Source organism: Corvus kubaryi, unplaced genomic scaffold, assembly GCF_017639235.1.
Source record: "Corvus kubaryi isolate FWS band 111438036 unplaced genomic scaffold, C.kubaryi_AGA036_p1.0 split3-37304, whole genome shotgun sequence".
Classification (NCBI taxonomy): Eukaryota; Metazoa; Chordata; class Aves; order Passeriformes; family Corvidae; genus Corvus; species Corvus kubaryi.
The window spans coordinates 454333-479690 of NW_024582087.1; the positions used below are offsets into that span (position 1 = coordinate 454333).

At 59.6% G+C, this 25358-nt stretch overlaps 3 protein-coding genes across 6 annotated transcripts; 1 reads left to right on the forward strand and 2 right to left on the reverse strand.

The window, feature by feature from the left end:
* Window positions 1-322: 322 nt before the first annotated feature.
* GPN2 (GPN-loop GTPase 2) lies at window positions 323-5092 on the forward strand. Its single transcript, XM_042015647.1, has 5 exons — window positions 323-920; window positions 2768-2924; window positions 3212-3372; window positions 3960-4090; window positions 4511-5092. Exons 1-5 carry the CDS (start codon window positions 504-506, stop codon window positions 4581-4583), a joined length of 939 nt encoding a protein of 312 aa, XP_041871581.1. The 5' UTR covers window positions 323-503; the 3' UTR covers window positions 4584-5092.
* A 4135-nt stretch (window positions 5093-9227) lies between these two features.
* On the reverse strand, window positions 9228-10566 carry SFN (stratifin). Its single transcript, XM_042015649.1, has one exon. It carries the CDS (start codon window positions 10447-10449, stop codon window positions 9709-9711), a length of 741 nt encoding a protein of 246 aa, XP_041871583.1. The 5' UTR covers window positions 10450-10566; the 3' UTR covers window positions 9228-9708.
* A 2682-nt stretch (window positions 10567-13248) lies between these two features.
* On the reverse strand, window positions 13249-25352 carry ZDHHC18 (zinc finger DHHC-type palmitoyltransferase 18). 4 transcript variants are annotated; one of them, XM_042015644.1, is made up of 10 exons: window positions 25197-25352; window positions 22473-22633; window positions 20957-21106; window positions 20099-20236; window positions 19612-19660; window positions 19178-19280; window positions 17912-18021; window positions 16591-16690; window positions 14739-14830; window positions 13249-13942 (listed from the first exon to the last, which is right to left on the reverse strand). In XM_042015644.1, exons 1-9 carry the CDS (start codon window positions 25274-25276, stop codon window positions 14789-14791), a joined length of 933 nt encoding a protein of 310 aa, XP_041871578.1. In that variant the 5' UTR covers window positions 25277-25352; the 3' UTR covers window positions 13249-13942; window positions 14739-14788. The 4 variants fall into 4 exon arrangements, with proteins under 4 accessions (XP_041871578.1, XP_041871576.1, XP_041871577.1 ...); XM_042015642.1 differs by having other exon boundaries at window positions 19178-19322; window positions 19531-19660; XM_042015643.1 differs by having other exon boundaries at window positions 13249-14830; window positions 19178-19322; window positions 19531-19660.
* Window positions 25353-25358: the final 6 nt, after the last annotated feature.

The following is a 25358-nucleotide window of genomic DNA, read 5'->3' on the forward strand; positions in this document are numbered from 1 at the left end:
GGGATCGGGGGGATATCGGGATCGGGGGGTCACCGGGATGGGGGGGATACCGGGACCAGAGAGGGTAACAAGGGATGAAGCGGTCTGGGCAAGGAGGGGAACTGGGAGGGAGGAACGGGGAGTGCGGAAGGAGGGTCAGGAGGGCCGTAGGGAGGAAGAGGGGACGCGAGGGAAAAGGAAACATGGGGAGAAGGGGGAGGTGGGGATGAACGGGGTGTAGGCAGAGGGAGGGATTCGGGGGAAAAGGGGGTGATGGAGAAAAGAAGACGTGGAGAAATGGGAATGTGAAGGGGAAAGGGGGATGTGAGCAGAGGGGGGAATGAGAGACGCGGGGGAAGGGGAGGAGGAATGTGGTCAGAAAGCGGGGTACAGGCACTTTCCTTTCCTCTCCGCCCGCTCCTGGCTGCGAATCCCAGCAGATCCCGTCCCTATAAGCGCAGATCAAACGGTAATTGGGATGTCGTCCCGTCTCAGCCCGTGGCAGGAGGAGGAGATGAGCCACCATGTCTGAGGGCAGCAGGGGCAGCTCGCTGGCCTTTGGCCAGGTGGTCATCGGGCCGCCGGGCTCCGGGAAGACGACCTACTGCCAGGCCATGCGGGAGTTCCTGGGCCGGCTGGGCCGCAGGGTGGCCGTGGTGAACCTGGACCCTGCCAACGAGGCGCTGCCCTGCCCCTGCGCCCTGGACATCGCCGAGCTGGTCACCCTGCCCGACGTCATGGCCAGCCTGGGGCTGGGCCCCAACGGGGGCCTCATCTACTGCATGGAGTACCTGGAGGCCAACGCGGACTGGCTGCGGGACAAGCTGCAGGGGCTCAGGGGACACTACGTCCTCTTCGACTGCCCCGGGCAGGTGGAGCTCTACACCCACCACGAGTCCCTGAAGAACGTCTTTGGCCAGCTGGCCAAGTGGAATTTCAGGGTAGGGATGGGCTGGGTCAGTGCCTGGCACCCCACGAGCTCCAGGGGCCACGCCCCGTGGGCACAGAGTGGCACTGAGGGTACTCGTGGCTGCTGCCTCCAGGAATTGTTTGGCCTTTCATGTGAAGTGGCTTTGTCAGGGAAGGAGAAGAATTTTGCCCTGTTTTATGCTGGGAGGGATTGGCAAAAAATGGCGTGTTAGGGCTTTTAGTGGGATTAGGAGCAGGAACACAGATTCCTTCCTCACACTTAGCACAAAATCCCAGAATGGTTTGGGTTGGAAGGGACCTCAAAGCTCATCTCATTCCAGTCCATTCCATGGGCAGGGACACCTTCCACGAGCCCAGATAGCTCCAAGCTGGCCTTGAATACTTCCAGGGATGGGACAAGCACTTGCTGTGCTCCAGGATCCTCCCCACAACCCGGGTGTGTTTTACCCAGAGTGGGGTTCTGTGTGTGCCAGGAGCCTTGACACTGCCCTGAGGAATCCAGGGGCCGTGCCAGGCCCGTCCTGCAGCCCAGCCAGGTCCCTGTGCACCCCGTGGGACGTGCTCTGGGCTCCCTTGCACAACGGGAGCTGCAGGTGAGAGCAGCCCCGGGAGCTGCTGACGCTGCGCTTGCTCTGCGGCGGGGCCAGACCATGAATGTGCAAACCCCGAGTGCTCTGAGCAAGAAGGGCAACTTCATTTGCTTGAGAATGTCACTGGGAATCTGCACATTAGAGCTTATTTTCATTGGAATAAATGGACATGGGATTGCAGTTGCTAAAATAAGACATTTACAGGGCTGTTTTGTGTTCTCCCAGGTGCTCACGCCTGCCTGGGAGCCCCAGACTGGCTGGGTTCTGCTGCTGTGACTCAACCTCAGAGCCCTGACTTGGAGTGACTTCCCCAGCTCTGGGACCACATTGTTACAGCCACACAAAACCCAGGGAACCGAACTGCTCGTTAGTGTAATTATTAATTATTAGTGCAAGCCACAATTGACTCTCCCAGCAGAACTTGGTGTGCTGCAGTTACTGCTCCCGAGTGGGCCTGAGCATTCCTGTGGGAGGTGGGAATCCGGAGGCTGTTGTGTTGTTCAGGAGGGGAACTGCCCCAGCTCCCACCCCAAAAACCCTGCAGAGTTCAGGCGAGTGTGGAAACTTCAGCTGCAAAGAGAGAAACCCTGAGAAAGGGGGGAGCAGCTGCAGGGTGAAGTTTCTTGTGCTGGTGGTGGAGCTCTAAAAGCCTCCCCACAGCCCCTCCCTGGCTCTGAGCCGTGGTGGTCCAAGGGTGGGAATGTGGCAATAGACACTTTATATACATGGATATGTTTTCAGTCTGGAGAAGAGAAGACTCCAGGGAGAGCTCAGAGGCTTCCAGGGCCTAAAGGGGCTCCAGGAGAGCTGCAGAGGGACTGGGGACAAGGGATGGAGGGACAGAACACAGGGAATGGCTTCCCAGTGCCAGAGGGCAGGGCTGGATGGGATATTGGGAAGGAATCGTGGGGGTGGGCAGGCCCTGGCACAGGGTGTCCAGAGCAGCTGTGGCTGCCCCTGGATCCCTGGCAGTGTCCAAGGCCAGGCTGGACGGAGTTGGGAGCAGCCTGGGACAGTGGAAGGTGTCCCTGCCCATGGCAGGGGTGGGACCAGGTGAGCTGCAAGGTCCTCTCCAACCCAAACCATTCCAAGGTTCTCTGATCCTGTGTTTTATGTGCACGAGGTGGGAGGGGGGTGGTCCTTTCCCCACACGGCGCAGTCAGGTCTGAGCTGATTGTCCCGTGGCCATTCCAGACTGTCCCACGAGCAGCTGGATGGGCTTGCCACGGCTCTGACCTTGTGTGTCCCTTTGTGCCCTTGCTGCCCAGCTGGCTGCCGTGCACCTGGTGGATTCCCACTACTGCACAGACCCCGGCAAGTTCATCTCCGTGCTCTGCACCTCCCTCTCCACCATGCTGCACGTGGAGCTGCCCCACGTCAACGTCCTCTCCAAGATGGACCTGATCGAGCAGTACGGGAAGCTGGGTAAGGGAATTCCATGGAACCACAGCATGCTTTGGGGGCAGGGGACCTTAAGCCTCATCTCTTCTACCTTCCTGCCGTGGGCTGGGACACCTTCCACTATCCCAGGTTGCTCAGAGCTCCATCCTGGCCTTGGATGCTTGAGGAATTTGAGGGGGAGGGATGTGGAATTGGGCCGTGTCAGGTGCAAATCAGCTCTTTGGGAATGGGGGTGGCAGGGGAAGCTGCTGTAGATGTCACTGTGCTCTTCAGCTTCCAGCTTGCCTTCAGAGATGCCTGTCTCCCTGCAGCTTTCAACCTGGATTATTACACCGAGGTCCTGGACCTCTCTTACCTCGTTGACCATTTGGCCTCCGATCCCTTCTTCAGGAATTTCCGCCGCCTCAACGAGAAGCTGGTGGAGGTGATCGAGGACTACAGCCTGGTGTCCTTCGTGCCACTCAACGTCCAGGTGACCCAGCAGGAGGGAACTGGGAGCCTTGCATGTGTAGCAGCTCCTTTTTGCCTGCTCAGAGCCACAGGGCTGGAAACCTCCGCTGTGAAGGGACTCAGGGAAACACACCCAGAGCTGTAAATGATCTGTGGCAGCCAAAGGAAGGGAAAAGGCTGATGAGCTTGGGGCTACCTGGGCTTCGTGTCCTGAGGTGGGGAATCCAGGCTCCCCCTTCCTTCAGCTCTTCTGGCCTTCATTTCAAGTCTGGGCTGAGGATCACCTAAACCCTTGTTAAATTAGGGAGCAGCAAACAGTGAGAAGATCGGGAGGAATACATTGGGGAGGGGGGGCTGGAAACGTCCTTAATCAGGCAGTTGGCAGAAGTGTCAACAGAGGCCAATGGGCTGGGACAAGGTGGTGAAAGGGAATGAGAGGGTGGAGGGTGTCAGTACCAATGTCCCTGTTTGTCCCCATTTGTGTCCCCGGGGCCTCGGGCGCTGTCCGGGTGGCCCAGAGCCCCAGAGAACATCCCCAGTACAGCCCAGCCTGAGCTCCTGCCTGTGGGGAAGGAGCAGGTTCCCAGGGAGCCGTGTCCCTCCTCCCAGGACAAGCAGAGCATGCGGCAGGTGATGCAGGCCGTGGACAAAGCCAACGGATATTCCTTCGGGGACCAGGAGCACCGCAGCCTGGAGGCGCTGATGTCGGCAGCTGTGGGGGCCGACTTCCACTTCTCTTCGTATCCTCTGTGGTGCTGAATTTAATTTCTCTCTCCTTGGGGGACAAAGGCTGGGATTTGCAGGCCCAGGTTGTTCCTGACATCATCTGGTGGGTGATACACGTGTGGGGAGTGGGGCGTGCTCAGCCCAGCCCGGGGCAGATACCGTGAACGTGTCAGGAATCTTTTGACAACTTTCCTCTCTCACTCTCCCTCGGTTGGGTTCTTTCCTTCTCCTTCAAACCATACAACTGATTCTCCTGCACTTGTCAGATCTGGGATCAGGCAGAGCCAGAAATAACTCAGGTGATGCTGCGTCTTCCTGATGGCCTTCGGGCTAATGTGAGGCTGGGCTGGTTCCTCGCTGAGAACGTTCAGAGCTCCTGCAGAAGGGAGTGTTTGAGCCCAGCCCCTCGTTTTCCTTAATTACTGTGTTATCAGCACCCTGGCAGTGCAGGAGAAGTATGTGCAATCTCAGGACAAAGCCGTGGAAGAGGAGGTGATGGATCTGTGACACGCCCTTCCCCCCCCACTCCTCTGTTTTGACACCTCTCCTTTTCCTCCCCGGAGCTTAAGCTGTGACTCAGAGCAACTGAAAGCCTTTCCAGGCAGGGTCTGGACTCCCTCTCTGGGTGGGTTTGACCTCCCGAGCTTCGGCCCTGCTGCCCAGAGCAGGGATTTGGCAGAAAGGAGGTGGCTGAGGGTCTTCCCTTAGGAACAGAGAGATTGAGCCAGGGAAGGCAGGAATAGCAAGGAAAAGAAGCAAGATAAAGTCTCCTCCATCATGTCCAGGACAGATCCAGAGACAGAAAAATCAGCTGGAGCTGCCTCATGTGCAGGGAGACTTGAGGCACCAGTCCTGGGCTTGCTGCAGGAGCACTGTGCACGGGCCCCGTGCTCCGAGGAGAATCCAAGCCGAGACGCCTCCACGTCGTCTCAAGGACAGAAGGATGTTTGTTTTTCTTTTTCTTAGAAATAATGATGGACTCTTTCTTAATAAAGCACTCCTCGGTCTCACTTTCATCTTACGAGTTTGCTGAACCTGAATAAATAAACCCAAGAGTGCTGCGGAGCCCGAGGCCAAAGTGCCTCGGGTGGGAGCGGCGGCAGCTCCGCGCCGAGAGCGGCAGCTCCGCGTTGGCCGGGGCCTGGCCCTCTCTGATCTGCCTGAGAACAGGCTCAGTGCTTGCTGGAGGGAGGGAGGGCTGTGGGACGGGAAAGCAGGTCACTCCCGGTGATCCAGGAGCGATCCGGAGGCTGGAGCGGGGCCGCACGGAGCCCAGCGCGCAAAATGCCAGCTCGGCTCTTGGAGGCTTTTGGTTAAGAAAGCCCCTGTGTGACTCAGCCCATGGTTTGCATGTCGGGCCTTTCCCAGGAGCAGCCTGGTGTGTCCTCATCCACCTTCCTTTTTCTGGGCTTGCTTTCTCCACGTCCCAAATCCTGGGGCTTCCCCTCCTGCCCATGGAATTCCCTCTCGCTGTCCTGCTGCAGCTCCCAGGGGCGGCAGCAGCTCTGAGCCTCGTGTGCCACTTGCTCTGCTCCCTGCTCCAGGCAGCAGCTGGGGCATGGATCGGGAGGGCAGGGGGGTGACAAGTGAGGTGTCCACATCAGGGAGTCTCCGAGTGCCTCCCGGCAGCTCCACACGGGATGGGAGCAGGCACGACTCCCTATCCCAGCTCTCTGCAGACTCAGCATCGCCTCTTGCCCAAGATCTTGCATAAAATACAACAGGATTTTCTCACAGGATGGTTTGGCCCCTGGCAGAGGGATTGGAGACCAGATCCTCGATGGATCTAAATGTGAACAGTCTCGGGCAGCTGGGCAAGGAATTAAAATGAATTTTTCCCACATCTCCCAACTCTGTGGCCAGGATCTGGAGACAAGGAGGAGCTCAGGGAGAGGACAAAGACATAAACCAGACCCCTTCCCAATGAAACTCAGATTTTAGATATCAAGGTCAAACCCCTGTGTGCTGCCAGTGCCTCAGCTCTTCCCGTGAGCCCAGGAATTTCCCTGGGTATTCCTGGCTGGAACCCAGCGGCTGCATTTCGGTGCTGAAGCTCTGGAAGCCAATCTAACCATAACTGAGCTGAAATTCCATCCTCACCCTGTGGCTCGTGGCCTTGTCCCCATCACTTTGGAGCTCTGCAGTTGCTGTGAAGGGGTGGGAGATGGGATCATAAAAATATTAATTTTATAGTGGCTTTGTCATGGCTTTGAGAGATTTGGTGGCTTAAAAGGGTATGGTCAGGTCAGGCTGAGTTATGCAAGAACCATCAAAGCTTTTGTGGCTTTCGGGCTTTTTTATTTGAATGCCCTGAATATCTGCAGCCTCAGCCTTGCAAGTGCTGAGGAAAATGGGAATCAAGGGGGATGGAAACCACTCAGCTCAGGCCACGGATCCTCTGCTGTGCTCAAGCCAAGAAATGCTGAGGTCTCAGAGAGCTTCAGCCCCAAAACTGCAGCAGTTTTGCACCAAGGAACTTCCTACAGACGAAGCAGGGGCTGAACTGGGACCCCCAGCCCAGTGGGGACCATCCTGCTCCTGCTCAGGGTGACCAGGAGGAGGCAAAGGCTGGAGCCTGGTGTGAAATCCAGGTGTGAAATCCAGCCTGCTCCTGCATCCTCACATCCCCAGGCTGGGAGGGGACACGGCCAGGCTCCCGGGGCTGAGGGAGGTGACACTTTGGCTCCTATCGCTGCCTTGAGCAATCGGCCGGGGCCAAGGGCCAGGATGAGTCACCCCAACCGAGGCACATCCCTGGGAGGGGGCGCGGCGCTCTGCCGAGCTGGTCCTACCTGCTGAGCCCACCCTGACCGTGGGACTGGACCTGGACTGAACTGTTGTGGGGATGGAGGGATTTGAGCATCAATCGCAGCCACGGAGCTGGGCTTTGCTGGGTCCCCTCCTGGGTTCCAGCCCTAATTTGCGGCTCCATCACGGAACTCCTGCTCAAAAGCTGAGTTTCCCCAAGTGGTGCTCTCTAAGGGGGGTAAAAAACCTCTCCAAAAACCCCAAAGGCCCCAGAGCAGACGCTGGTGCCAGCCTGGCAGGAGGCTGCCCCGAGGCCAGGGGCGATGGACACCCCGTGTCTGGGTGCCCAGACTGGTGGTGCCTCAGCCAGGACCAGCCAGCCCCAGCCCCAGTCCCAGGCACAAAACCCTGGGAGGAGGCTGGGAGAGCTGGTGACAAGGACAGGCCTGGCTGTGGCTCCCGCAGCTCCCACTCAGGATGGGCAGAGCCTTTTGCAGGCAGCAGAACATCCCTGCTGGCCCTCAGAGACCTGTTCTGGTGGCCTTTTCCCCATGGCTACCAGCCCCTGGGAGAGTGACTGCAGGGTGGGGGACACTCCCTGGCCCTGGGGCATCCAGTCCCTTTGCTCTAATGGTGTTTAGGACACTAAAACTCATACATTTGAGAGTTTTTTCTGGATGCCCCTTCCGGGGTGCTGAGAGCATTCCACAGCCACTGGGCAAGGACCAGGATGGGGATCAAGGTCCTGGTGTCTCCCTGGTCTTTCCAGCTGGGTCCCAGCATCCTGTGTAGAGCAGGGGGACAGAAGGACCCCAGAGAACTCCCCAGCAGCACAACCCTCTCACAGGAGGATCCAGGGCCTCCTTCCCAGGCTGGGAAAGTTGCCGGACCGGCTGGGAGCCGGGGAGCACCATCCTCCTACACGGCCCAGCCACGCTGCAATTTCGGCAGCTGTTGAAATCAGTTAACTCCTGGGAAGCCAGGGAGAACCCGCAGCCCCAGGGATGGACAGACACCCCCAGTTAACCCTTCCTGGGCACCAGCACCTGCAGCTCCCACCCCCCACCCTCCAGTTTAACCAGTCCAGGTGTCCCCAGGCCATCGGGTCAGGGACCAGCACGAGCCCTTGGCTCGTTTTTCCCGTCAGCTGCCCCGCTTTGGGTAATTACAGGTCTGGGGCTGTTCCCAGGCTGGGAGCGCTCGGGGCCAGGTGGAGGCCGAGCTTTGGGGTCCCTCAGTGGGCTCTCCCCAGGTCCAGCCCTGACACCACTGGGGACCCCCGAGGAGCTGCTGTCCCGGGCCTTGGGGGCCAAGGCAGCACCAGGCGATGTTGTGATGGGGCTGGGGAGGGGCTGGGGGTGGGCGAGGGCCAGGGGGGTTCACAGGGGTTCATCCCCGCTGCTGGGATCCACTCCAGGGGTGAGCAGGTTCTGGTTTGTGCAGCCCAACCTCCTGCAGCAGAGCCCTGGCAAAGCTCATCACAGCCCAGGCTGGTCCCTGGGTACCCCACGGCTCCTGCACGCGCCACGGGGTCACTTCCCTGCTCGTGCCTCACTTTCCCCAGAGCCCAGGAGTCCCTGGCACTCCACAGGCTGGGACTGGGCACCGCCAGGGCTCGGCACCGGCGCGTCCCCCATGTCCCGGCTCTGGGGCTCCTGCCGAGCCGGGCAGCACGTCCTGAGTCACGGCGCGTTTCCTCCCGGCACCCCGGTGCTTCCCATCAAAGGCTGGCTCCTGCCCAGCCCTGCTGGCTCTGGTGAGCTCATAGCCCAGGGTGCCGTGACTGTATTTTATTGTAATTATTTTTCGTGTTGAAACGCGCCGGTGGGGGGGGGGAAGGGGGAGGGAGCTGGGCCCTTCACCGTGGCCTCGTGCCAGGGCCAGAAGTGCTGAGCTTTCACCTGTCCCAGCGCGTCGGGACCTTGAGAGGGATGTCCCCACCCCACCGACACCGCAGGGCTGCCCCTGTGCCGCTGCTGGTGCAGCTTCAGTGGATTTTCCTCCTTGGACTCAGGGGAGCCGTGGGGGAGGAGCTGGGCACCCACACAGGGGAGTCAGTGGCAGGTTTTGGGGAACTGTGGGTTTGTACCAAGGGGGTGGGACACTCCACAGTGGGGTCAGGGACCTTGGAGCACCTCCTGGAGCAGCCAGCCCTGCGTGGGGCTGCCAAAACCCTTGTCCCGTGGATGCACAGCTCCCCAAGCCCTCCCACAGGCCGCAGTTCACCCCGAGACCCTGCTGTGGGGCTGGGGGCACCGAGAGCAGCCAGTGCTGGGGGACCCGGCTGCTCCCTGTCCCACTGGGATGGGATGGGATGGGATGGGAGGTGATGCGGGCGCCCGGCGGCGGTGGGAGCTGCCCGGACACGTGTGCAGGGAGAGACGAGGCAGACGAGAGCAGAGGTGCAGGAGAAGGTTTATTGGAGATGCACAGAGGCTTTGGCAACACACGACCCCCTCCCAGAACGGGGGGACTGCCCGGACCCCCCTCGCCCCATCCCAGCCCCTCACCTCCTCCTGTCGCTGCTCCAGCCCTCCCGGACAGGGGGTTTGGAGCTGGCACGAACCAGACTGGACACCCCCCACAAAAAAAAGTTAAATAGTTGGGGGCTGGCAGCTCTCCGGGATGGAGGTACCCCCTCTCCCTCTTTTCCCCCTCCCCAGAGCAGAGGATGGGGGAGAGGGAGGGAGGGGCCCTGCCAAAACCACCCCCACTCCTGGTATCCAGGCTGGGAGGACCGTGGAGGAGCTGAGACTCCTCCCCCCCAAAACCAACCAACCGAAAAAAAAAGAAAAAAACAACAAAAAAAAAAACCTATGAAGAGATGCCGAAAGGTCTGGAGCGGGGGCAGGTGGGGGCCGGTCCCCGGCTCGGCTGGGGACGTTCAGTTCTTGGGCTCTTCGCCAGCCTCGCCGCCGTCTTCTCCGGCGCACTCGGCTGTCCATAGCGTGAGGTTGTCCCTGAGCAGCTGCATGATGAGGGTGCTGTCCTTGTAGGAGTCTTCGCTGAGCGTGTGCAGGTCGCCCATGGCCTCGTCAAAGGTGGTCTTGGCCAGGGAGATGGCCTGCTCGGGGGCGTTGGCGATCTCGTAGTGGAACACGGAGAAGTTGAGGGCCAGCCCCAGGCGGATGGGGTTCGTGGGCTGCATCTCCTTTTTGCTGATGTCCATGGCCTCTCGGTAGGCTTTCTGGGCCTTCTCTATTGCCGACTTGCGGTCGTCCCCGGCGGCCACCTCGGCCAGGTATCGGAAGTAGTCGCCCTTCATCTTCAGGTAGAAGACCCTGCTCTCAGGATCGCCCTCCTTCTTGATGAGATACTTGTCCAGCAAGCCCAGGACGCTGTTGCAGACGCTGTTCAGCTCCTGCTCCACCTTCTCCCGGTACTCATTCACCAGCTGCGCTTTGTCGTCGCCCTCTTCGGTTTTGTGCTCGATGCTGGAGATGACCCTCCAGGCCGAGCGCTGGCAGCCCACCACGTTCTTGTAGGCGACCGAGAGGAGGTTGCGCTCCTCGTTGGACAGCTCGTCCCCGTACTCCACCACCGCCTTCATGAAGTCTGCCATGTCCTCGTAGCGCTCAGCCTGCTCGGCCAGCTTGGCCTTCTGCACCTGGTGGTTTCTTGCCATGGCTGGGGCGCGGGCGCGGGGCGGACGCTTGGGCGAGCAGCGGGACCGGGAGCCGTCGGAGCCTCTGCCGAGCGCTGCCGCCGGGATTCGCTTTTGGCTGGGCGTCGGAGCCTCGAGCGAGAGCAGGAGGAGCCAGCCAGGTCCAAGGAGTGTCCTCCTCCTCCTCCTCCTCCTTTGCTTCCTCCCCGCCGAGCGCGGCCTTAAAAGGAAAATCGCGGTGAATCATCGCCCGCGGGCGGCGGGCGCTGGGGAGGGGGCGAGGGGGGCGGCCAACGCCCTGCCCTCCCCGTGGGTGCAGCACCCGCGGATGCCCCGAGGGTCTCCCCAGAGCCAACGCCCACCCCGGCACCCAGGGAACGCCCATCCCGCTGCTGAGAGGGCTTGGAAGGGCGACAGGCGCTGCGCTGTCCTTTGGAGGGGACGGGGACACACGGCAGCGCTCCGCTCTTCCCACCCCCCCGGAGAAATGGGCCGCGGGGTGTGGCCGCTCGTAAAAACGGGTTCCTCCCCCCCTGAAAAAGTCATATCACTGTCGTTTTTAACATGGTGATTAACTCGCCGGTAATTGCGAGGGCTTGACGGGCAGGTATTTATTCCCACAGGTGGGGAAACCGAGGCAGCGGCTCCGCACCTCTCCCAGGCGCCGCGGGAAGGACCGTCCCGAGGAGCGGGGCACGATCAGCCCTGGCCTTTGAGCCGCCCCGAGTGGGACCGCCTGGAGCCCCCCAAGCACCCCGCGGTGGGAGGAGAGAGGGGAGAGCCCGGCCCCCGCCCCGCTCCGCTGCCCGCGTCCATCCCGGGGCTGCCCTTCCCCATCCCACCGGGGACGCTTCCCATCTCTCAAGCTGTAAATGAAGAGTTTTAGGGTTCGCTTTTTGGAATTTTTAGGCTGTTCCCGGCTGGCCGTGGGCCGCGGCGGCGGCGCAGTGCCCCGATAGGGATCTGTGCTGCGCCTTGCGCTGAGTTTCACTCCCGAGCCTGTTGCCACACGCCGGGCGCTGGCGCAGCCCCGGCCCCGCTCCCGGCCCAGTCCCGGCCTTATCTCCGTGCGGGAGCGTGCGGGAAGGGCGGGGCGGGGCGGGCGGCTCCGGGCCAAGGCGAAAAGGAGCGTTGTGGTTCTTTCAATGAGCCTGACTCGCTGCTTTGTTCCTCCCTGCCCACACCCGGCCGGGAGCGCCCCGCGATCCCCCCGCGCCTCGCTCAGCTCCCGCAGCGGCCCGTGCTGCGGATGGAGGGCGCGGGAAGGACATGAGGACGCTTCCCCCAACCACTTCAAGCCCAGGAAAACACCCCCAGTCTTCACATCTCTCCCTCTGCAGCCCGGAAAGGGATTCAGGGCTGTTCACCCCTTCCCGGCCAAGCCCCCGGCCCGTGGTGGGGTTGGGGTGCCCGGGTGCCATCGAGGGGCTCCCATGGCAGCGGCGTGAGGGTGCCCAGCTCCACCAACTCCCCCACAGCCCCTCCGTGCCCCCCCCCGAGTGCCACGTGCAGCAATTGGAGCTCCTTCCCCAGGTGAGCTGATCCCGTGGGAGCAAGTTCCGCCCCGCTGAGTCGGGAAAAGGCGCTTCCCAAAGGAACGGGTGAGTAGGAGACCACGGCCTGTGTCCCACCCTCTGCCCGGCAGACCCATAGAGACCCTCCAAGAACTTCCACTGGGCACAAAACACAGCCCCCACAGAGGGATTGGGGCCAAAGAGGCACCCCAATGTACCCAGCCTGCCAAAATCCACTTTCTTCTCTTGGAAAACCAGAGGTGGGAATCCCTGGGTGGGTTAATCTGAGCTCGCACTCCTTCGGGCAGCAAAGCCATAGTTTGGGTTTGGGGTCTGCAGTCCCCAGCCCTGGGGAAGGATTCAGAGCCTGACCAGGATGATCCTGCCCCACCCTGCACTTGGGCTCTTTAACCTGGTGCTGGCTCCCGTGGGGAGACCCCGGTGGGATCCCCTTCCCCAGCAAGGACACCTGTGGGGTGTGGATGGCTTGGCCTTGGATCCGGCGGCTGTGGCAGCCCCTGCCAAAGGTGCTGAGCTGCTGCCAAGTTTTGGCAGTGCCGAGCTGAGAGGAGGCTGCAGGGACGCTCTGCTCCACCAGTTCTGTGGAAAACCAGCGGTGGGTGAAGGGCAGAGCCCCAGATCCCAGCGCAGGGACTGTGGGTGAGCTCGGCTGCACCATCACCCCACAGAGCACCCGTGGGTGCCCCGAATGCCAAAGGGCAGCACCAGAAGGTGCATCCCAAACCATTTTGTGGTTCTGTGATCACCCCGGGAAGAGGGGCACCCAGTTAACCCCAGCCCTGGGGACGCTGCCCAGGCCAGCGCACGTCTCCAGCCCCTGAGCCGAGGGCAGGCGTGGGCTGGGCGCTGGCAGGAGGCAGAGGATGCTCGTGGCTGTTCCCAGCGGCACTGGAAGGATGCTCAGAGCCCGTCTGACCACCCTGCCCAGCCCTGCTGCTCCCCCTGGCCGTGGGGACGCTGCCAAGCTCCCAAAACATCAGCGGACAACGCATTTTTCCAAGGGGTGCTCACAGCGCCCCGGGTCCTGCGGGCACTGCCCATTGCTCCTTCCCAGCCTGGCTTGGCCCTTCCCCCTGCACAGGAGGGTGCAGAGCCACGGATGGCTGAGACCGGCCCCAAACTGTGCCGCAGCCCAGTGTGGGAAGCTCCTGGCTCCCATCCCCGTGGCCACACAGCCGATGGCAAAGCAGTGCCAGCCCTCAGTGTCTTCCCTTGGCTCCCTGCTCGGGCCTGCCCAGGCAGGAGCCGTTCCCCTCCACCAGCGGAGCAGAGCCAGACACCAGCGTAGAGTAAATAGGAGAAACTTTCATTTTGTTACAAAAGTAAAAGGCATAAATACATGGTGAATCCTACACGGCTGGGGCAGGCCTGGCTGCTCAAGGTGCTGCGGGGCTGGAACCCCTTCCCCTAAAACCAGAGCCGTGCTGAGATGAGGCTGGCAGGGGGGAGCTGGCCCGGGGGGCTGCAGGGATAAACTGACCAGGAATGAATTCCCATGGGGAGAGTCCTCCGGCGCACGGACACGGCTCGGAGGGGCTGGGGGGGGTTGTGTGGTGCCCCTGGCTTGGCTGTAAACGCTCTGGAGTGATCCTGCTCCTTCCAAAATCCCATTGGAATGCCAACCACGACATTCCAGCATCTATGGCGGGCAGACACCGTCACTGAGTGTCCAGCCGGTGGCCACGGGGAGCCACCGGCGGCCTCGGGGTCCGTCCAGCGGCGGGAGACAGCAGGAACTCCGGTTATTGCACTCGTTGTTGGGGTGGCTGTATGGCTTCGAGCTCCGAGCCCGCGGGACGCCTGTCCCGGCTCCCGGAGGGGGCTGGAAAAGCTTTTCCGTGCCGCGGCCGCTTCCCCCCGCTCTGGGGGAGGGAGGAAGGCGCAGCCCTGGCGAGCGGAGGCACTCGAGGTGGTCATGGCTGTGGGCTCGGCTCCCGTGGGATCTCCACGAGAGGCAGAGGCTGCTGGGGCTCGTGGCACTGGATCCACCCAGAGCGAGGAAGAGGAGAGGGGAGGAAGAGAAGGAGAGCGTTAGTGCCAGAAACAGAGGAGTGAGGAGCAGCGGGAGCAGGGCGGAGCACCCAGGCTCGCTGGCAGAGCGGGAACACGCTGGGACAAAGGGAGGAAGGGGCTCCATCCCTGCCCCGAGGCTCAAGGAGCTCATGGGGTGCTGCAGGGAGGGGGCAGAGGGGCAGCTCCACAGCCCACGGGTGACACAGGTCACCGACATGCCCTGAAGGAACTTACCTCGGCCACAGGAGGAGGAACCAGGTGTTGCAGAGAGGAAAATGGGCAGAGGGGTCACCTGAGCCACAGAACGGGTCAGGAATGGGGGTACAGGGGCCAGCCCTGTCCAGGCCACAGCTCCCTCCAACACGGAATCTCTGCCTTGGCCGGGGTCTCCTCACACGGCCACTGCAGGCTGTGCTCCAGCCAGCCCCAGGCTCCAGAACCCTCTGCCATCCCCGGCCACACGGCTCCCACCCGGGTCCCACACGTGTCCCCATGCAGACCGGGTGGCTCCAGCCCATGCCAAGCCCAGCACAGAGCCGGTGGAAATCAAACCCATCCTGTTCTGGCAAAGCCTTCAGGTGCCCCCTCACCCTCCCAGCCCTGGGACCCTGCCCCCGTGCCGGTGGGATCCTGGTGGGATGGATGGGGCATACGGATGTCAGCACAGCTGGGGGCAATGGGCTCCGAGGACAGAGCTGTCATGCAGTGGAGATGAGATGGATGGCTCGAGTGGGTGACAGGGAGAAGAAAGCACTTTCTTACCAGGCAACCCTCAGAAATCGGGGCAAACATCCGAGGAAGGGCAAATCCCGTCAGGCTGTGCAGGAAATGGCAAAGTCCTGGCAGGCATCCTCCTGGGGAAGACACCAGAGGTTATGCACCTCACACCTGGCACGGGGCCCGAGGGGCTGGCACAGACAGGGAGCACAGATCTCAGCTGGGGAAAGGACACTGAGGTGACAACAGTGGGGAGGGGATGAGCCCCTGCCCAGCCTGGAAATGCGGGACAGCAAAATCCCTTCACTCCAGCAAGAGTCACAGCAGCACCAGCCTCTGCTCATCCCTCGTGGCAGGAGCTTCCAGGAGCTTCCAGGTGAGGCCTGAGCCTAACCGAGTCCAGCTGGCACCTGAGAGATGCCAAACACCAGGACACACCCGCCCTCTTCTGTCTTCAAGGAGGAAAATAATCATCCAAGCAGTTAACTCTTTAAAAATAGAATTTTATTGAGTAACAAAGGAAACTGGTTTAAATAAAAACAGGAAGGAGTCTGGCCCCTGGTAACCCCCTCCTCACTGCTCCTCTGCCATCCCCCTGGCACAGGCACTCACAGAGTACAAAGCATGATGCTGGTGAACTCAGGGGGGCTGGGCTGCCCCCCAAAACCTGCTGCCCCTGCCCGAGGTTGAAACTGGTCTGTCTGATCCAAGGAAACCTGACAGCAGCTCGGCACTGTGAGCCTCTGCCCTGGTGCCAACGTGCACAACGCTCCCTGCGCAGGATAGAAAACGTTCTACGTAGAAAAAAAGTCCTACAAATTGTGCAAAAATATCCAGCAGCTTTTAATAACACGATTCAAGTATTGCTACAAGGTTTGTGACTCTCCCTTCGCCCCAGGGACACAGAGCTGGCTGCCTGGGTGCTCATGGGTGAGCAGCTGGAATGGCTCCCAGGGCACTGGGGACAGCCCTGGGGACACTCTGCTGTTCAGAGACCCAAACCAAGAGCACACCATGAGCTTACTGGAGACCAGCACCCTCTTGCTGCTTCCTCTGTGAAACTCCACCTGGGAAGGGTGTGACCCTCAGGAATTCACACACTTTTCCGTTGCCTTTTGGTCTCCCCAAGTCCGGGCACAACCCAGGGAAGCTCCAGTTCCCAAACCTGACCCCTGTAGCTGTGACCTGCATCTCAGGAGAGTCACAGAGCACAGAGTGTTTCTTCTTCCCCATTAGAGGAGGGGCCCCCGACTCGTGTCCTTGCTGCAGAACGTGTCTGACCGACTGGCAGGGCCAAAACACAGCCCCCCCCAGCCACCAGCCAGAAACGGGACCAGCAGGGATCACCCAGGACAGCCTCACCTGCCCCAGCTCTGCTGGGAGCCAGAGTCCTCCCAGCTGGACAGCCCAACTGACCAAGGCACAGCAGCTTCTGGAGAGGGGAAGCTGCTCCAGCCTGAGAGACAGAGCAGCCCTTCCAGGTGGGCACAGGGAGCAGGATGTGTTCATGCAGACAACAGGGACACAGTGCCCACCTCCCACCTTGGCCCACCTCATGATTCCCGGCAGGATTCACAGAGATCCCCTGGAGCTCAGGGGCCTGGGGGCTCCCCAGGGATCCCCCTGCTTCCAGCACCAGTCCAAGGGTCCCATGAGCTGTCGGGCTCTTTCAGGCAAACCCCCTGACAGGCCACGTCACAGTGAAACAAATAAACAAAAAGTAATAAATAAATGTAAAAAAAGAAGGCAACACATGGCTCGAGTCCTTGGCAGCTCTGGGTCCCAGGGCTGTCCCTCCTGAGGCCGGGGACGTGACAGGGGAAGGAACTGGCTGGAGCAAGGTGCAGGCACAGCAGGCACTGGGAACATCACAGCACTGCTAGGGAATGCCTCCTACCATGCTGGTGTCAGTTTTGGCTCCAAAGGAAGGGATTTCGCTCTTGGGACTGGACGGGGTCCCGATATCTGGCTGGATAAATCCTCTTCTGTCTATCAAACTGGAAAACAGGAAGGGAAAAGGAGTTCAGGGAACGAAGACTGGAACTGGGAGCTCACAGGCCACAGGGAAGGCTCTCCTGGGAGCTGCTGAGCACAGCACAGGCAGGATGCTGGAGCACGGGGCTCCTGCCCAGCAAGAGCCACAGGCCCGTCCCATGAGCCCCAGGCCCATCCCATGAGCCGCCCACCTGTCTTACAAGCCACAGGCCAGCCCGAGCCACAGGGAGCTCTGGGCCACCACAGACACAAAGGGGAACTGGCCAAAGGGCTTCACAACATGAAACCAACATTAAAGAGGAACAAACTGGAATAAAACACTGTTCTCCCCACAGCCTCCCAGCCTGGCTCCCTGAATGCACAGATTGACCAGCTTGGAATGGCAGCACCGCATTTTGGCACCTCTGAACCCAACAAAAAGCCTGGGGACACTTCAGGGAGCAGGGTCAGATATAAAATACAAACCACGCTTTACTCTGCTGCTGTTACACCAAGTTAGCACCACCGAGCTGCTTCACGACTCCAAACTGGATCCTCCTGGGATCCCCACATCCCCAGGACAGGCTGGGAGCTCCAAGGCAGGTGCTGAGCTCCAGCAAGGAGCAGAGCAGGGCCTGACTCTGGCCAACTGCACCACCTTGTGACGAAGCTGCAGCTGTCCTGTGCTCAGGGACACTCGCAGCCAGGGAAGAGCCTTTGGCGGGGGATACCGAGCATCCCTGGAGACCTCAGTGCTGGTGAAGCCCTGAGGGTCTCTGCCCTGCCTGGTGTGGATCTCCCTTGGCTGTTTGCCACGAGGCTCAAGCCTCAGAGTACAGGAGCAAAAATGTGCCAAGAATCACAGAATCGTGGAATGGTTTGGGGTGAAAGGGACCTCAAAGATCACCTCATTCCAACCCTGGCCACGGGGACCAGAAGTGCCTGTACTGGTATTGACCATCTGCTGCCAAATCCTTTGGTGCTGTTCTTCCCCTCATCCAACTGCAGGGTTTGTCTTATCTCCAAGTTCCGTTAAACAACTACAAGTGCCCCAAACTCATCACGTTCCAACACAGCTCATCTCCTACTCATCCATCTCCAGCCTTTCTCTGCAGAGTGGGAAGCTTTCCTCCTCACCATCAGAGCACATGTGTTTGTGCTGACGTGGACCACGACAGATCTGTCCTTCCCAAGGCCCCCCTCCCACAGCAGGATGCAATTCCCAGTGCCTGGAGGTCTCTTACCTGGGATGGAATGGTCCACACAGCACTGCACAGCAGTTTGTGAGGATGCTTTTATGGCTGTAGGGATTGGCAAACTCCGAGCCCCTCTTGTTTGACCAGGACCCTTTGATCTGAAAGGGATGGACACAGGTTAGGAGGGGAAGGATGCGAGAGCAGGCAGTGACACGGTAATGGATCCTTGCTGCAGGGGTGGGAGGTTGGGAGCCCCCAAGTGCTGCACAGCAACGTGTCACTGCCACCACTGTCACCACACACCAGCCCCGTCCTCCTCCTCCCCTCGTGCTCTCCGAGGCTGGCAGCCCATCAGAGCAGCTCGTGGTCCCTCCTGGGTCCCTCAGGCTGAACAAACAGCGAGGGGATTCCCAGCCCAGAGGCTCCTCTGTCCCCAGCCCAGAGCTGCCCGGGCTCTGCTTTTGAAACCACGTGTGGCACAGGCGGGTGGGCAGCTGCCACACCTGGCCCGGGCTGCACTGAACCATTACCAGCATTTACCAGCACATTTCCTCCTCTTGTTTTACTTCCTCTCCCCAGCTGCAGCAGAAGGCTGGAGCCATGGGCAACCAGGCCAGAGAGGCAACGGGCCACTGGTGGTCTCAGTGCTGGGGTACAAACTGAGCTTCACTCACACAGCCCTGAGCAGTTCTGCCACACCTCTGGATGTAAGGTGGAGGGGAAAGGGGAAAAGGCAAAAAAGAAAAAGGATGCAAACATGCCTTCTGCAGTGCTGGAAGATCCCAGCAAGGATTACAGGTACTTCTGGCCTGAAGGGTGAATTTTGATTCCAAGGATCAGACAGATCCTGCTTCTCCATACAATCTGCCCCACTCGGGGCACTCATTTGGTCTTTGGAGTCTGTGCACACCCCAGATTTGAAGGTAAATCTCATCAGATGTCTGTGCATCATTTGCTTATTAGAGATGAGGAACTGCCAGACACAAAGGGACTGGCCCAGGGTCCCAGAGGAAACCCGTGGTTACACGGGATGCTGAATTCAGATCACCAAGCTCACACCCAAATACACCTCTGGGCTTTTTAATCTCAGAACTCCTAATTTTAAGCAAGGCCACAAACAGACTGGAAAAAACACACACGTGATGGTTCTAACTCAGCCACCTGGAAGTGCAGCCGTGGGCACAGGCAGTTTGCTCTGCACTGGGCTGTCACAGGCAGTGAAACACTGCACTGAGGAAGCCAAGAGTTCCCTGAAAACCTGCTCAGGATGGGCCATGGACAGCCTGGCAGCAGGACAAGCACCCAGGTACTTACATCTTCATTCGTCGTCAGGTTGGAGGCGACTAAATAAGTGTGAAAACCTGAGAGGCCCAGAATAGACCAGACTGAGAAAAAACAAATCACCAGCTCCAGCACAGTGAAAACAAAAGTCAAGGAAGTCTCAAGGAACAAAATCATCCTGCAAGGAGAGGCAGAGGACTGTTTGGTGAGGTTTGGGCAAGCTTCCCGTTCCCCGAGCTGGTCCGCAGGGATCCACCAAGGCACAGCCTGCTCCAGCTCTTCCCTTTTCACCTCAACTTGCGAACTGGGAAACAACTTTGCCACCCACCCTTAGTCCCAGGTAGCCAGGGGGCTAAATTAATTTGAGGAAAGGACACCAGGGTGACCTGCAAAGAGCTCCTGGCCCCTCTCTGTTAGTGATTAGTGGTGCTGGGCACCCCGAGCAGCTGCTGCCAGCAGAAGGATATCTCGCAGGGGTTGTCTTCAGAGTGGCCAGGAACCCATCCCTCTGAGAGCCTGCAAAGCAAAATACAACCAGGAACGGCATGCCAGCAGGCAGCCCTGCCCCTCCAGCCAGAACTCCACCCCCGTGGGCCGTGTGGATGTGTCTGAGGATGTGCCTGAGGAACATCTGCAGTCTGGAACGCTGCAGAAACGTCAGTGCATGGATACGGCTCTGGGAGCTTTGAGTGTGGTGGGAAAGTCACCTTCCCTGCCAGGGGAAGGGTGGATGCACCACCAGCTCATCTGCTCTGGGCAAGAAAATCCCATCCCCAGCCCCCAAAGTCCCCTCTGCAGCGAGATGCAGCTGGATCAGGGGCTCCCTCATGTCTGGGACCCTTTAATCCCTCACCTGCTGTGACCCACCCAGACCCTTGCCCTGCTGTGTCCCACAGGAGCAGTGACCCAGAGCTGTGCTGGGAGCACCACAGCCCCTCCAGGCCGGGGACTTACGCAGGGTGAGGTGGGTGACGACACAGGCGAAGATGAAGGCGGTGAGGAAGGACAGGGACAGGATGAAGGCGTAGAAGTAGCGGTAGTTGCGCTTCCCCACGCAGTTGCCCACCCAGGGGCAGTGGTGATCGAATCTCTCTGGAATGAAGGCTCGTGGTGAGGGGGGCTCCTGCCACCTCGCACCCAACACGGAGCAGACTCTGCTCAGCCTCCCAGAATGAGGAGCTGCAAACCCATCTTCCCCCTCCACCTCGAGTCCAGAGGCACAGAGTTTCCGTGGTGTCTGTACCAGCCTGGGGACAGCCAGGCCACACACATCGAGGAGCCCGCTGCAAACCTCGTGCTTGTGGAACTGCATTTTCCAGAACCCTCCTCCCATAACTGGGGAAAAGAGAGCCATGGAGTCTTGGATGTGCTGCCCCTTGCCCTGAGCCACTGCACTGGTGCTGCTTTGAATTTAAATGCAAAGGAGACAGCCCACCCAGTATCTTCTTTTATAATCCTTCAGGAGAAGCAAAAAGCAATCTGTCCAGGAACACAAGTGACAGGATCAGTGACAGGACCTGAGGGAATGGCTGGAGCTGTGTCAAGAGAGGGTCAGGCTGGATATTGGGAAAAACTTCTTCCCCCAGAGGGAGCTGGGCACTGCCCAGGCTTCCCAGGGAATGGGCACGGCCCCGAGGCTGCCAGAGCTCCAGGAGCGTTTGGGCAGCGCTGCCAGGGATGCCCAGGGTGGGATTGTTGGGGTGTCTGTGCAGGGCCAAGAGCTGGATCAATGATCCCTGTGGGCCCCTTCCAGCTCAGGATATCCTATTATTGACCACATTTCCCCTCACACCCAGCCCCGTGCCCCCTCACCGACGCAGTTGTCGCAGACGCTGCAGTGGGAGGTGCGCGGGGGCCGGAACATCTTGCAGGTGTAGCAGTACTTGAGCTTCACCACGTACTTGTTGATCACCACCTCCATGGTGCGGGCCGGGGGACGGTACGTGGAGCTGCCCATGCTGTCTGCAAGGACAAGGAGGGGCACTCACACCCCTGTGTCACCCCTGTGTCACCCCCAGCTGCCTCCTAGCCGGAGCAGGGGCTGGCACATGCTCTCCTGGCTTGAACAGAAGACAAGACAGGATTTGTTGCAGGGTGGGCAGCCAAGAGCTCCAGTCAGCTCCTCGCAGCATTATTTATGGCCTGTCTTTGTTCAGTGGCAACGCTGCTGGGATGCCAAGAGGAAGCAGTAAGTGCCCAGCGCTGTGGGAACGTCAAGTAATTTATAAATAATGAGTGTAAAGCAGCAGCCCAGGAACAGCAGCTCATCTCTGCGTGTCCAGCGGGTCACAACAGCAACACAGGCTGGCTCTGCCTCTGCTGTGACAGGAACCTGGGTGGCCCTGGCAGGAGCATCCCTGCCACTGCCTGTCACCCCACAGCCTCCAGGGATTCCTCCTCCTCCAGGTTTAAACGGAGGATTTTTAGGGACACTGCAAGTTACATCCGTGTGTGCTGGCACTGCATTATTCCCTGGGGACTGGAGACTGTTCCCGTGCACAGCAAAAGCTGGGAACCCACTGTGTCACGTCGGCAGTTTTGGGGGTTATTCCTTTAAGTCACTCCCTAAAAAGTACCTTTCCAACTGTGAGGAATTCTTTGAAAATAGTGATGCAACCGTGAGCATGTTAAGAGGATAAAAAGTGGATTATATTAAAAGTAACAGCTGGCACATCAGGCAGCATCTGCAGCCAGATTACTGCTTTAGGCCCTTATAAATAGAAACATGGATCACCACTCTGGGGATATTTAAAAACCATTTTTAAAGTCAGATGTAGAATTACTGCCTTGCATCTGTCTTCCGTGGGACAGATTCAAGCTGTCTCCCATCAGCTCCACTAAAGCATTTATTACAACCTGTCACATCAACGAGGTCCACAGCTCCTGGATGCAAACATCTCCTTGGCTGTCCCCAAACCAGCGTGACAGAGCAGTTTTTAGAAGAGGACAAACATTAGCCTACTCTAAAGAACACCCTGCAGCACAGCAGGCTCAATGGCAAATCACAGTATCAAAAAGCATTAATTATCCTTCAGCTCTGCTGCCTGGGAAAGCGCTGGGACTGAACGGGAACAAAAAGCACCTGAGCTGCTCTGCAGATCCTCTCTGAGGCACTGCCTGCTGTGCCAGAGGAGCTTGTTGCACCTCTCACCACGACTGGTGACCACTGTCAAGCCTCACAGTCTGATACTCTGGATTCTTCTCCCCCCTGGACAAACCTTAAGGAGCCAAGACCCAAAAAAAGGGGCCTCACTGAGCCTGAAAGGTGCACAGACACACACAGAGCCATGCACAGAACCAAACACAGGAGAGGGGTCAGAGCTCTCACCAATTCGCTTTTCCAGGTCTGCAGCCTCACTGGGGGTGGCTCTGGGCAGGATTCCTGGGTCTCTGAAGCTCGTCTGGAGCAGGCAGCTGATGACAAAGAAGAAGAGGATGGCGGCGATGATGGGGATGGCCAGGGTCAGGTGACTGGCAAGGAAGGGGCAGCTGTTAAAAGATAAATGAAATGGAATTGTTATCAATCATTGCACAGGCCCACTGTCAGCTGGAACATCACACCACAAACTGCCATGGAGTAGCGGGCTCAAGCACTGTTGCTTTGCGGAGCCTTGTGGGTCAACAACCTTCTTGGAGGCATCAACCTTTGGGGGTTATCAACCTTTTTGGGGGTGTCTTGTTCAGAGCCAGGAGTTGGACTCGATGATCCTTGTGGGTCCCTTCCAGCCCAGGATATTCTGAGTCTATGAACAGCAAGAGCCAGCCCCTAAAACACTGGGGTGGAACTGGGAAGAGGGGGTCTGAGGCACCAAGACACACCCAGGGCCCTGCACACAACCTCTTTGATCTTCTGCAGTCCCAGAACCACATCTCGAAAACCCACCAGCTGCCCCAAAGCCTGGTCACCTCTACAACAGCAGCACCAAGAACACAGGAACAACACCCCGTGCTGTGCAGGGATCAGAATCGCCGTGACCAGGATCCCATTGGGTCCAGCGCATGGACTTGGCTTTGATTCAACAGCTTTGCTGCCTCTGGATGACTCTGTGCCCTTCAGGGCATGCCAGATGTTTGGCTGAGGACACCTCCCAGCACCGGGTGCTGTGACAAAGCCACCAGGCACCTCAGCAGCTGACCTGGGGCTGTTTTTCCATAGACGGGGACCGGTGTGATCACACCCCACACCAGGGCAGCTCCGGTACCCACAGGTGGCAGCTGAGGACAGCAGAGGACACAGCCCTGCACACACAGAGCCACTGTCCACTCCTGCAGAGGACTGATCAGCACAGGACAGGCTGCCCCAGCCGTGACAGCTGCAGGCAGTGCTCAGGCTCTGCAGCACTCTGAGAGGATTAAGCAACTTTTGTTTCACCTCTCCAGCTCAGCTGTCCAGAACAAAGCAGCCACGGAGCAACAAAACCCCTTCAGTCCAAGCCTGAGCCCCTCAGTCACCAACAGAAAGGTCTGTGAAAGGAGAGACGTGAGCTTGTTGTCACCTCTTTCCTGGGAGAACCTCCAGAGCCCACTCTGCCCCCCCAGGGAACAAGAAATCACATAAATCATAGAATCCCCAAATGGTTTGGGATGGAAAGGACCTTAAAGCCCATCTCATTCCACCCCTGCCATGGGCAGGGACACCTTCCAGTATCGCAGGTTGCTCCAAGCCCCAGTGTCCAACCTGGCCTTGGACACTTCCAGGGATCCAGGAGCAGCCACAGCTGCTCTGGGCACCCTGTGCCAGGTTTTCCCATAGAAACCATGAAGTGCAGACACAGGCAAGATGCATTTGCTGTCAACCAGCAAACTGCAGCCTGTGCAACAGAGGCATCCTGCTAAAATAACAACTTGGAGAGCCCCAGGGCATCTTCAAACTCGAGAGAGTGACTCGGCAAGAAGGGAGGCAGAGCAGATGTCCTGGGTTCTCTGCCTGGCCACACAAAGCCGTTACTGTGCTGAGCTGCCCGTCAGCCCCAGCCCGGGCAGAGAGAGCTGTCAGGGCGTGGATGATGCTGAGAAAGGGGTTTTTCCATCGGGATGCTGTGTCTGCTTCCCACAGCTGCCTGTCCTTTTCAGCTCATCTGACTTCTCAGAACCTCTAATCCGATCAAATACTTTCATCTCCCCACCAGCAGGCTCGGGCAGCTTTACTCCGACACTTGCAGGGATAACGCCGTGATCCAAAGGCAGGCGTGGCCCCCCGCTCCAGGGAAAAGCGGCTCCCATCCCTCCCGGGACAGAAACAGAAGCAGGACATCAGAACCCTCCGAGGTGTCAGGAACCCACGGTGATCCTTCCCCAGCTCCCCAGGGCAGCTCAGGACACAACGGGATGCTCCTGGCTCTCCCCTCTCTCAGGCTGCAGGAGCAGGGAGCTTCCCTGGACCAGCTTTCCAAAGGAAAGGGGCCTGGGGAGATGCCGCTCCCTCCTCCCCAGACTCCGCTGCACAGGGGGGGCCGAGCTCCAGTGCAGACCCTGGACGTGGGACCCCGAGGCGTGTCACCATTTAGAAGAAACACTGTTCCTAGATCCCAGTGGTGGACAAAGCCCACGAGCCTTGGGGGTTTCCCGGCTGCAATTCTGGGCCAATTCTCTTCTTGGGAGCAAGAGGGGAGACTTGGGGGCTGCATTTAGAGGCCGGGGGGGCATCCTGGGGGCATGTTAAACCCCTTCCTGGGGCCAGACAGAGCAAACAAGGTGCAGAACAACCCCTGCCCCTCATAAACACACCTGGGGACAGGTGATGGGGCAGTGACTGCCTGCAAAGGGGGTCTGGGGCCTGTACCGTGGGAAAGGGCTCGGGGGGCAGCGGGGAGAAGGGAGGAACACCGGGAATCCCACGGGGGGAAGATGTCCCCCAGCCCACCCCCTCCCAGCACGGGGGCCAGCGTGGGTTGCCAGCTAACCCCGGCTCCCCCAAAAGGAGGGGCTTAAGGAGGGGGACAGGCGCTGCTCGGAGCCCCAAGGGGAGGACCCGAGGCACAGACCCCGCGCGGCTCTGGGGTCCCGGTGCCGCGGCGGAGGGGGGCCCGAGCCCCGCCGGCCCCAGACTCACTCGAAGGCGAAGAAGAGGCCGCTGGTGGCCAGGATGAGGCCGAGCGTGAGGGCGAAGACGCCGCTGTGCCGCGCCAGCATGAGGCGGCCGCCGCAGTAGAAGCGGTTGCGGCCCGGGAACACCTCCCACTTCCTGCGGGGCCGCCGCGCCGCTCCGGCCCGC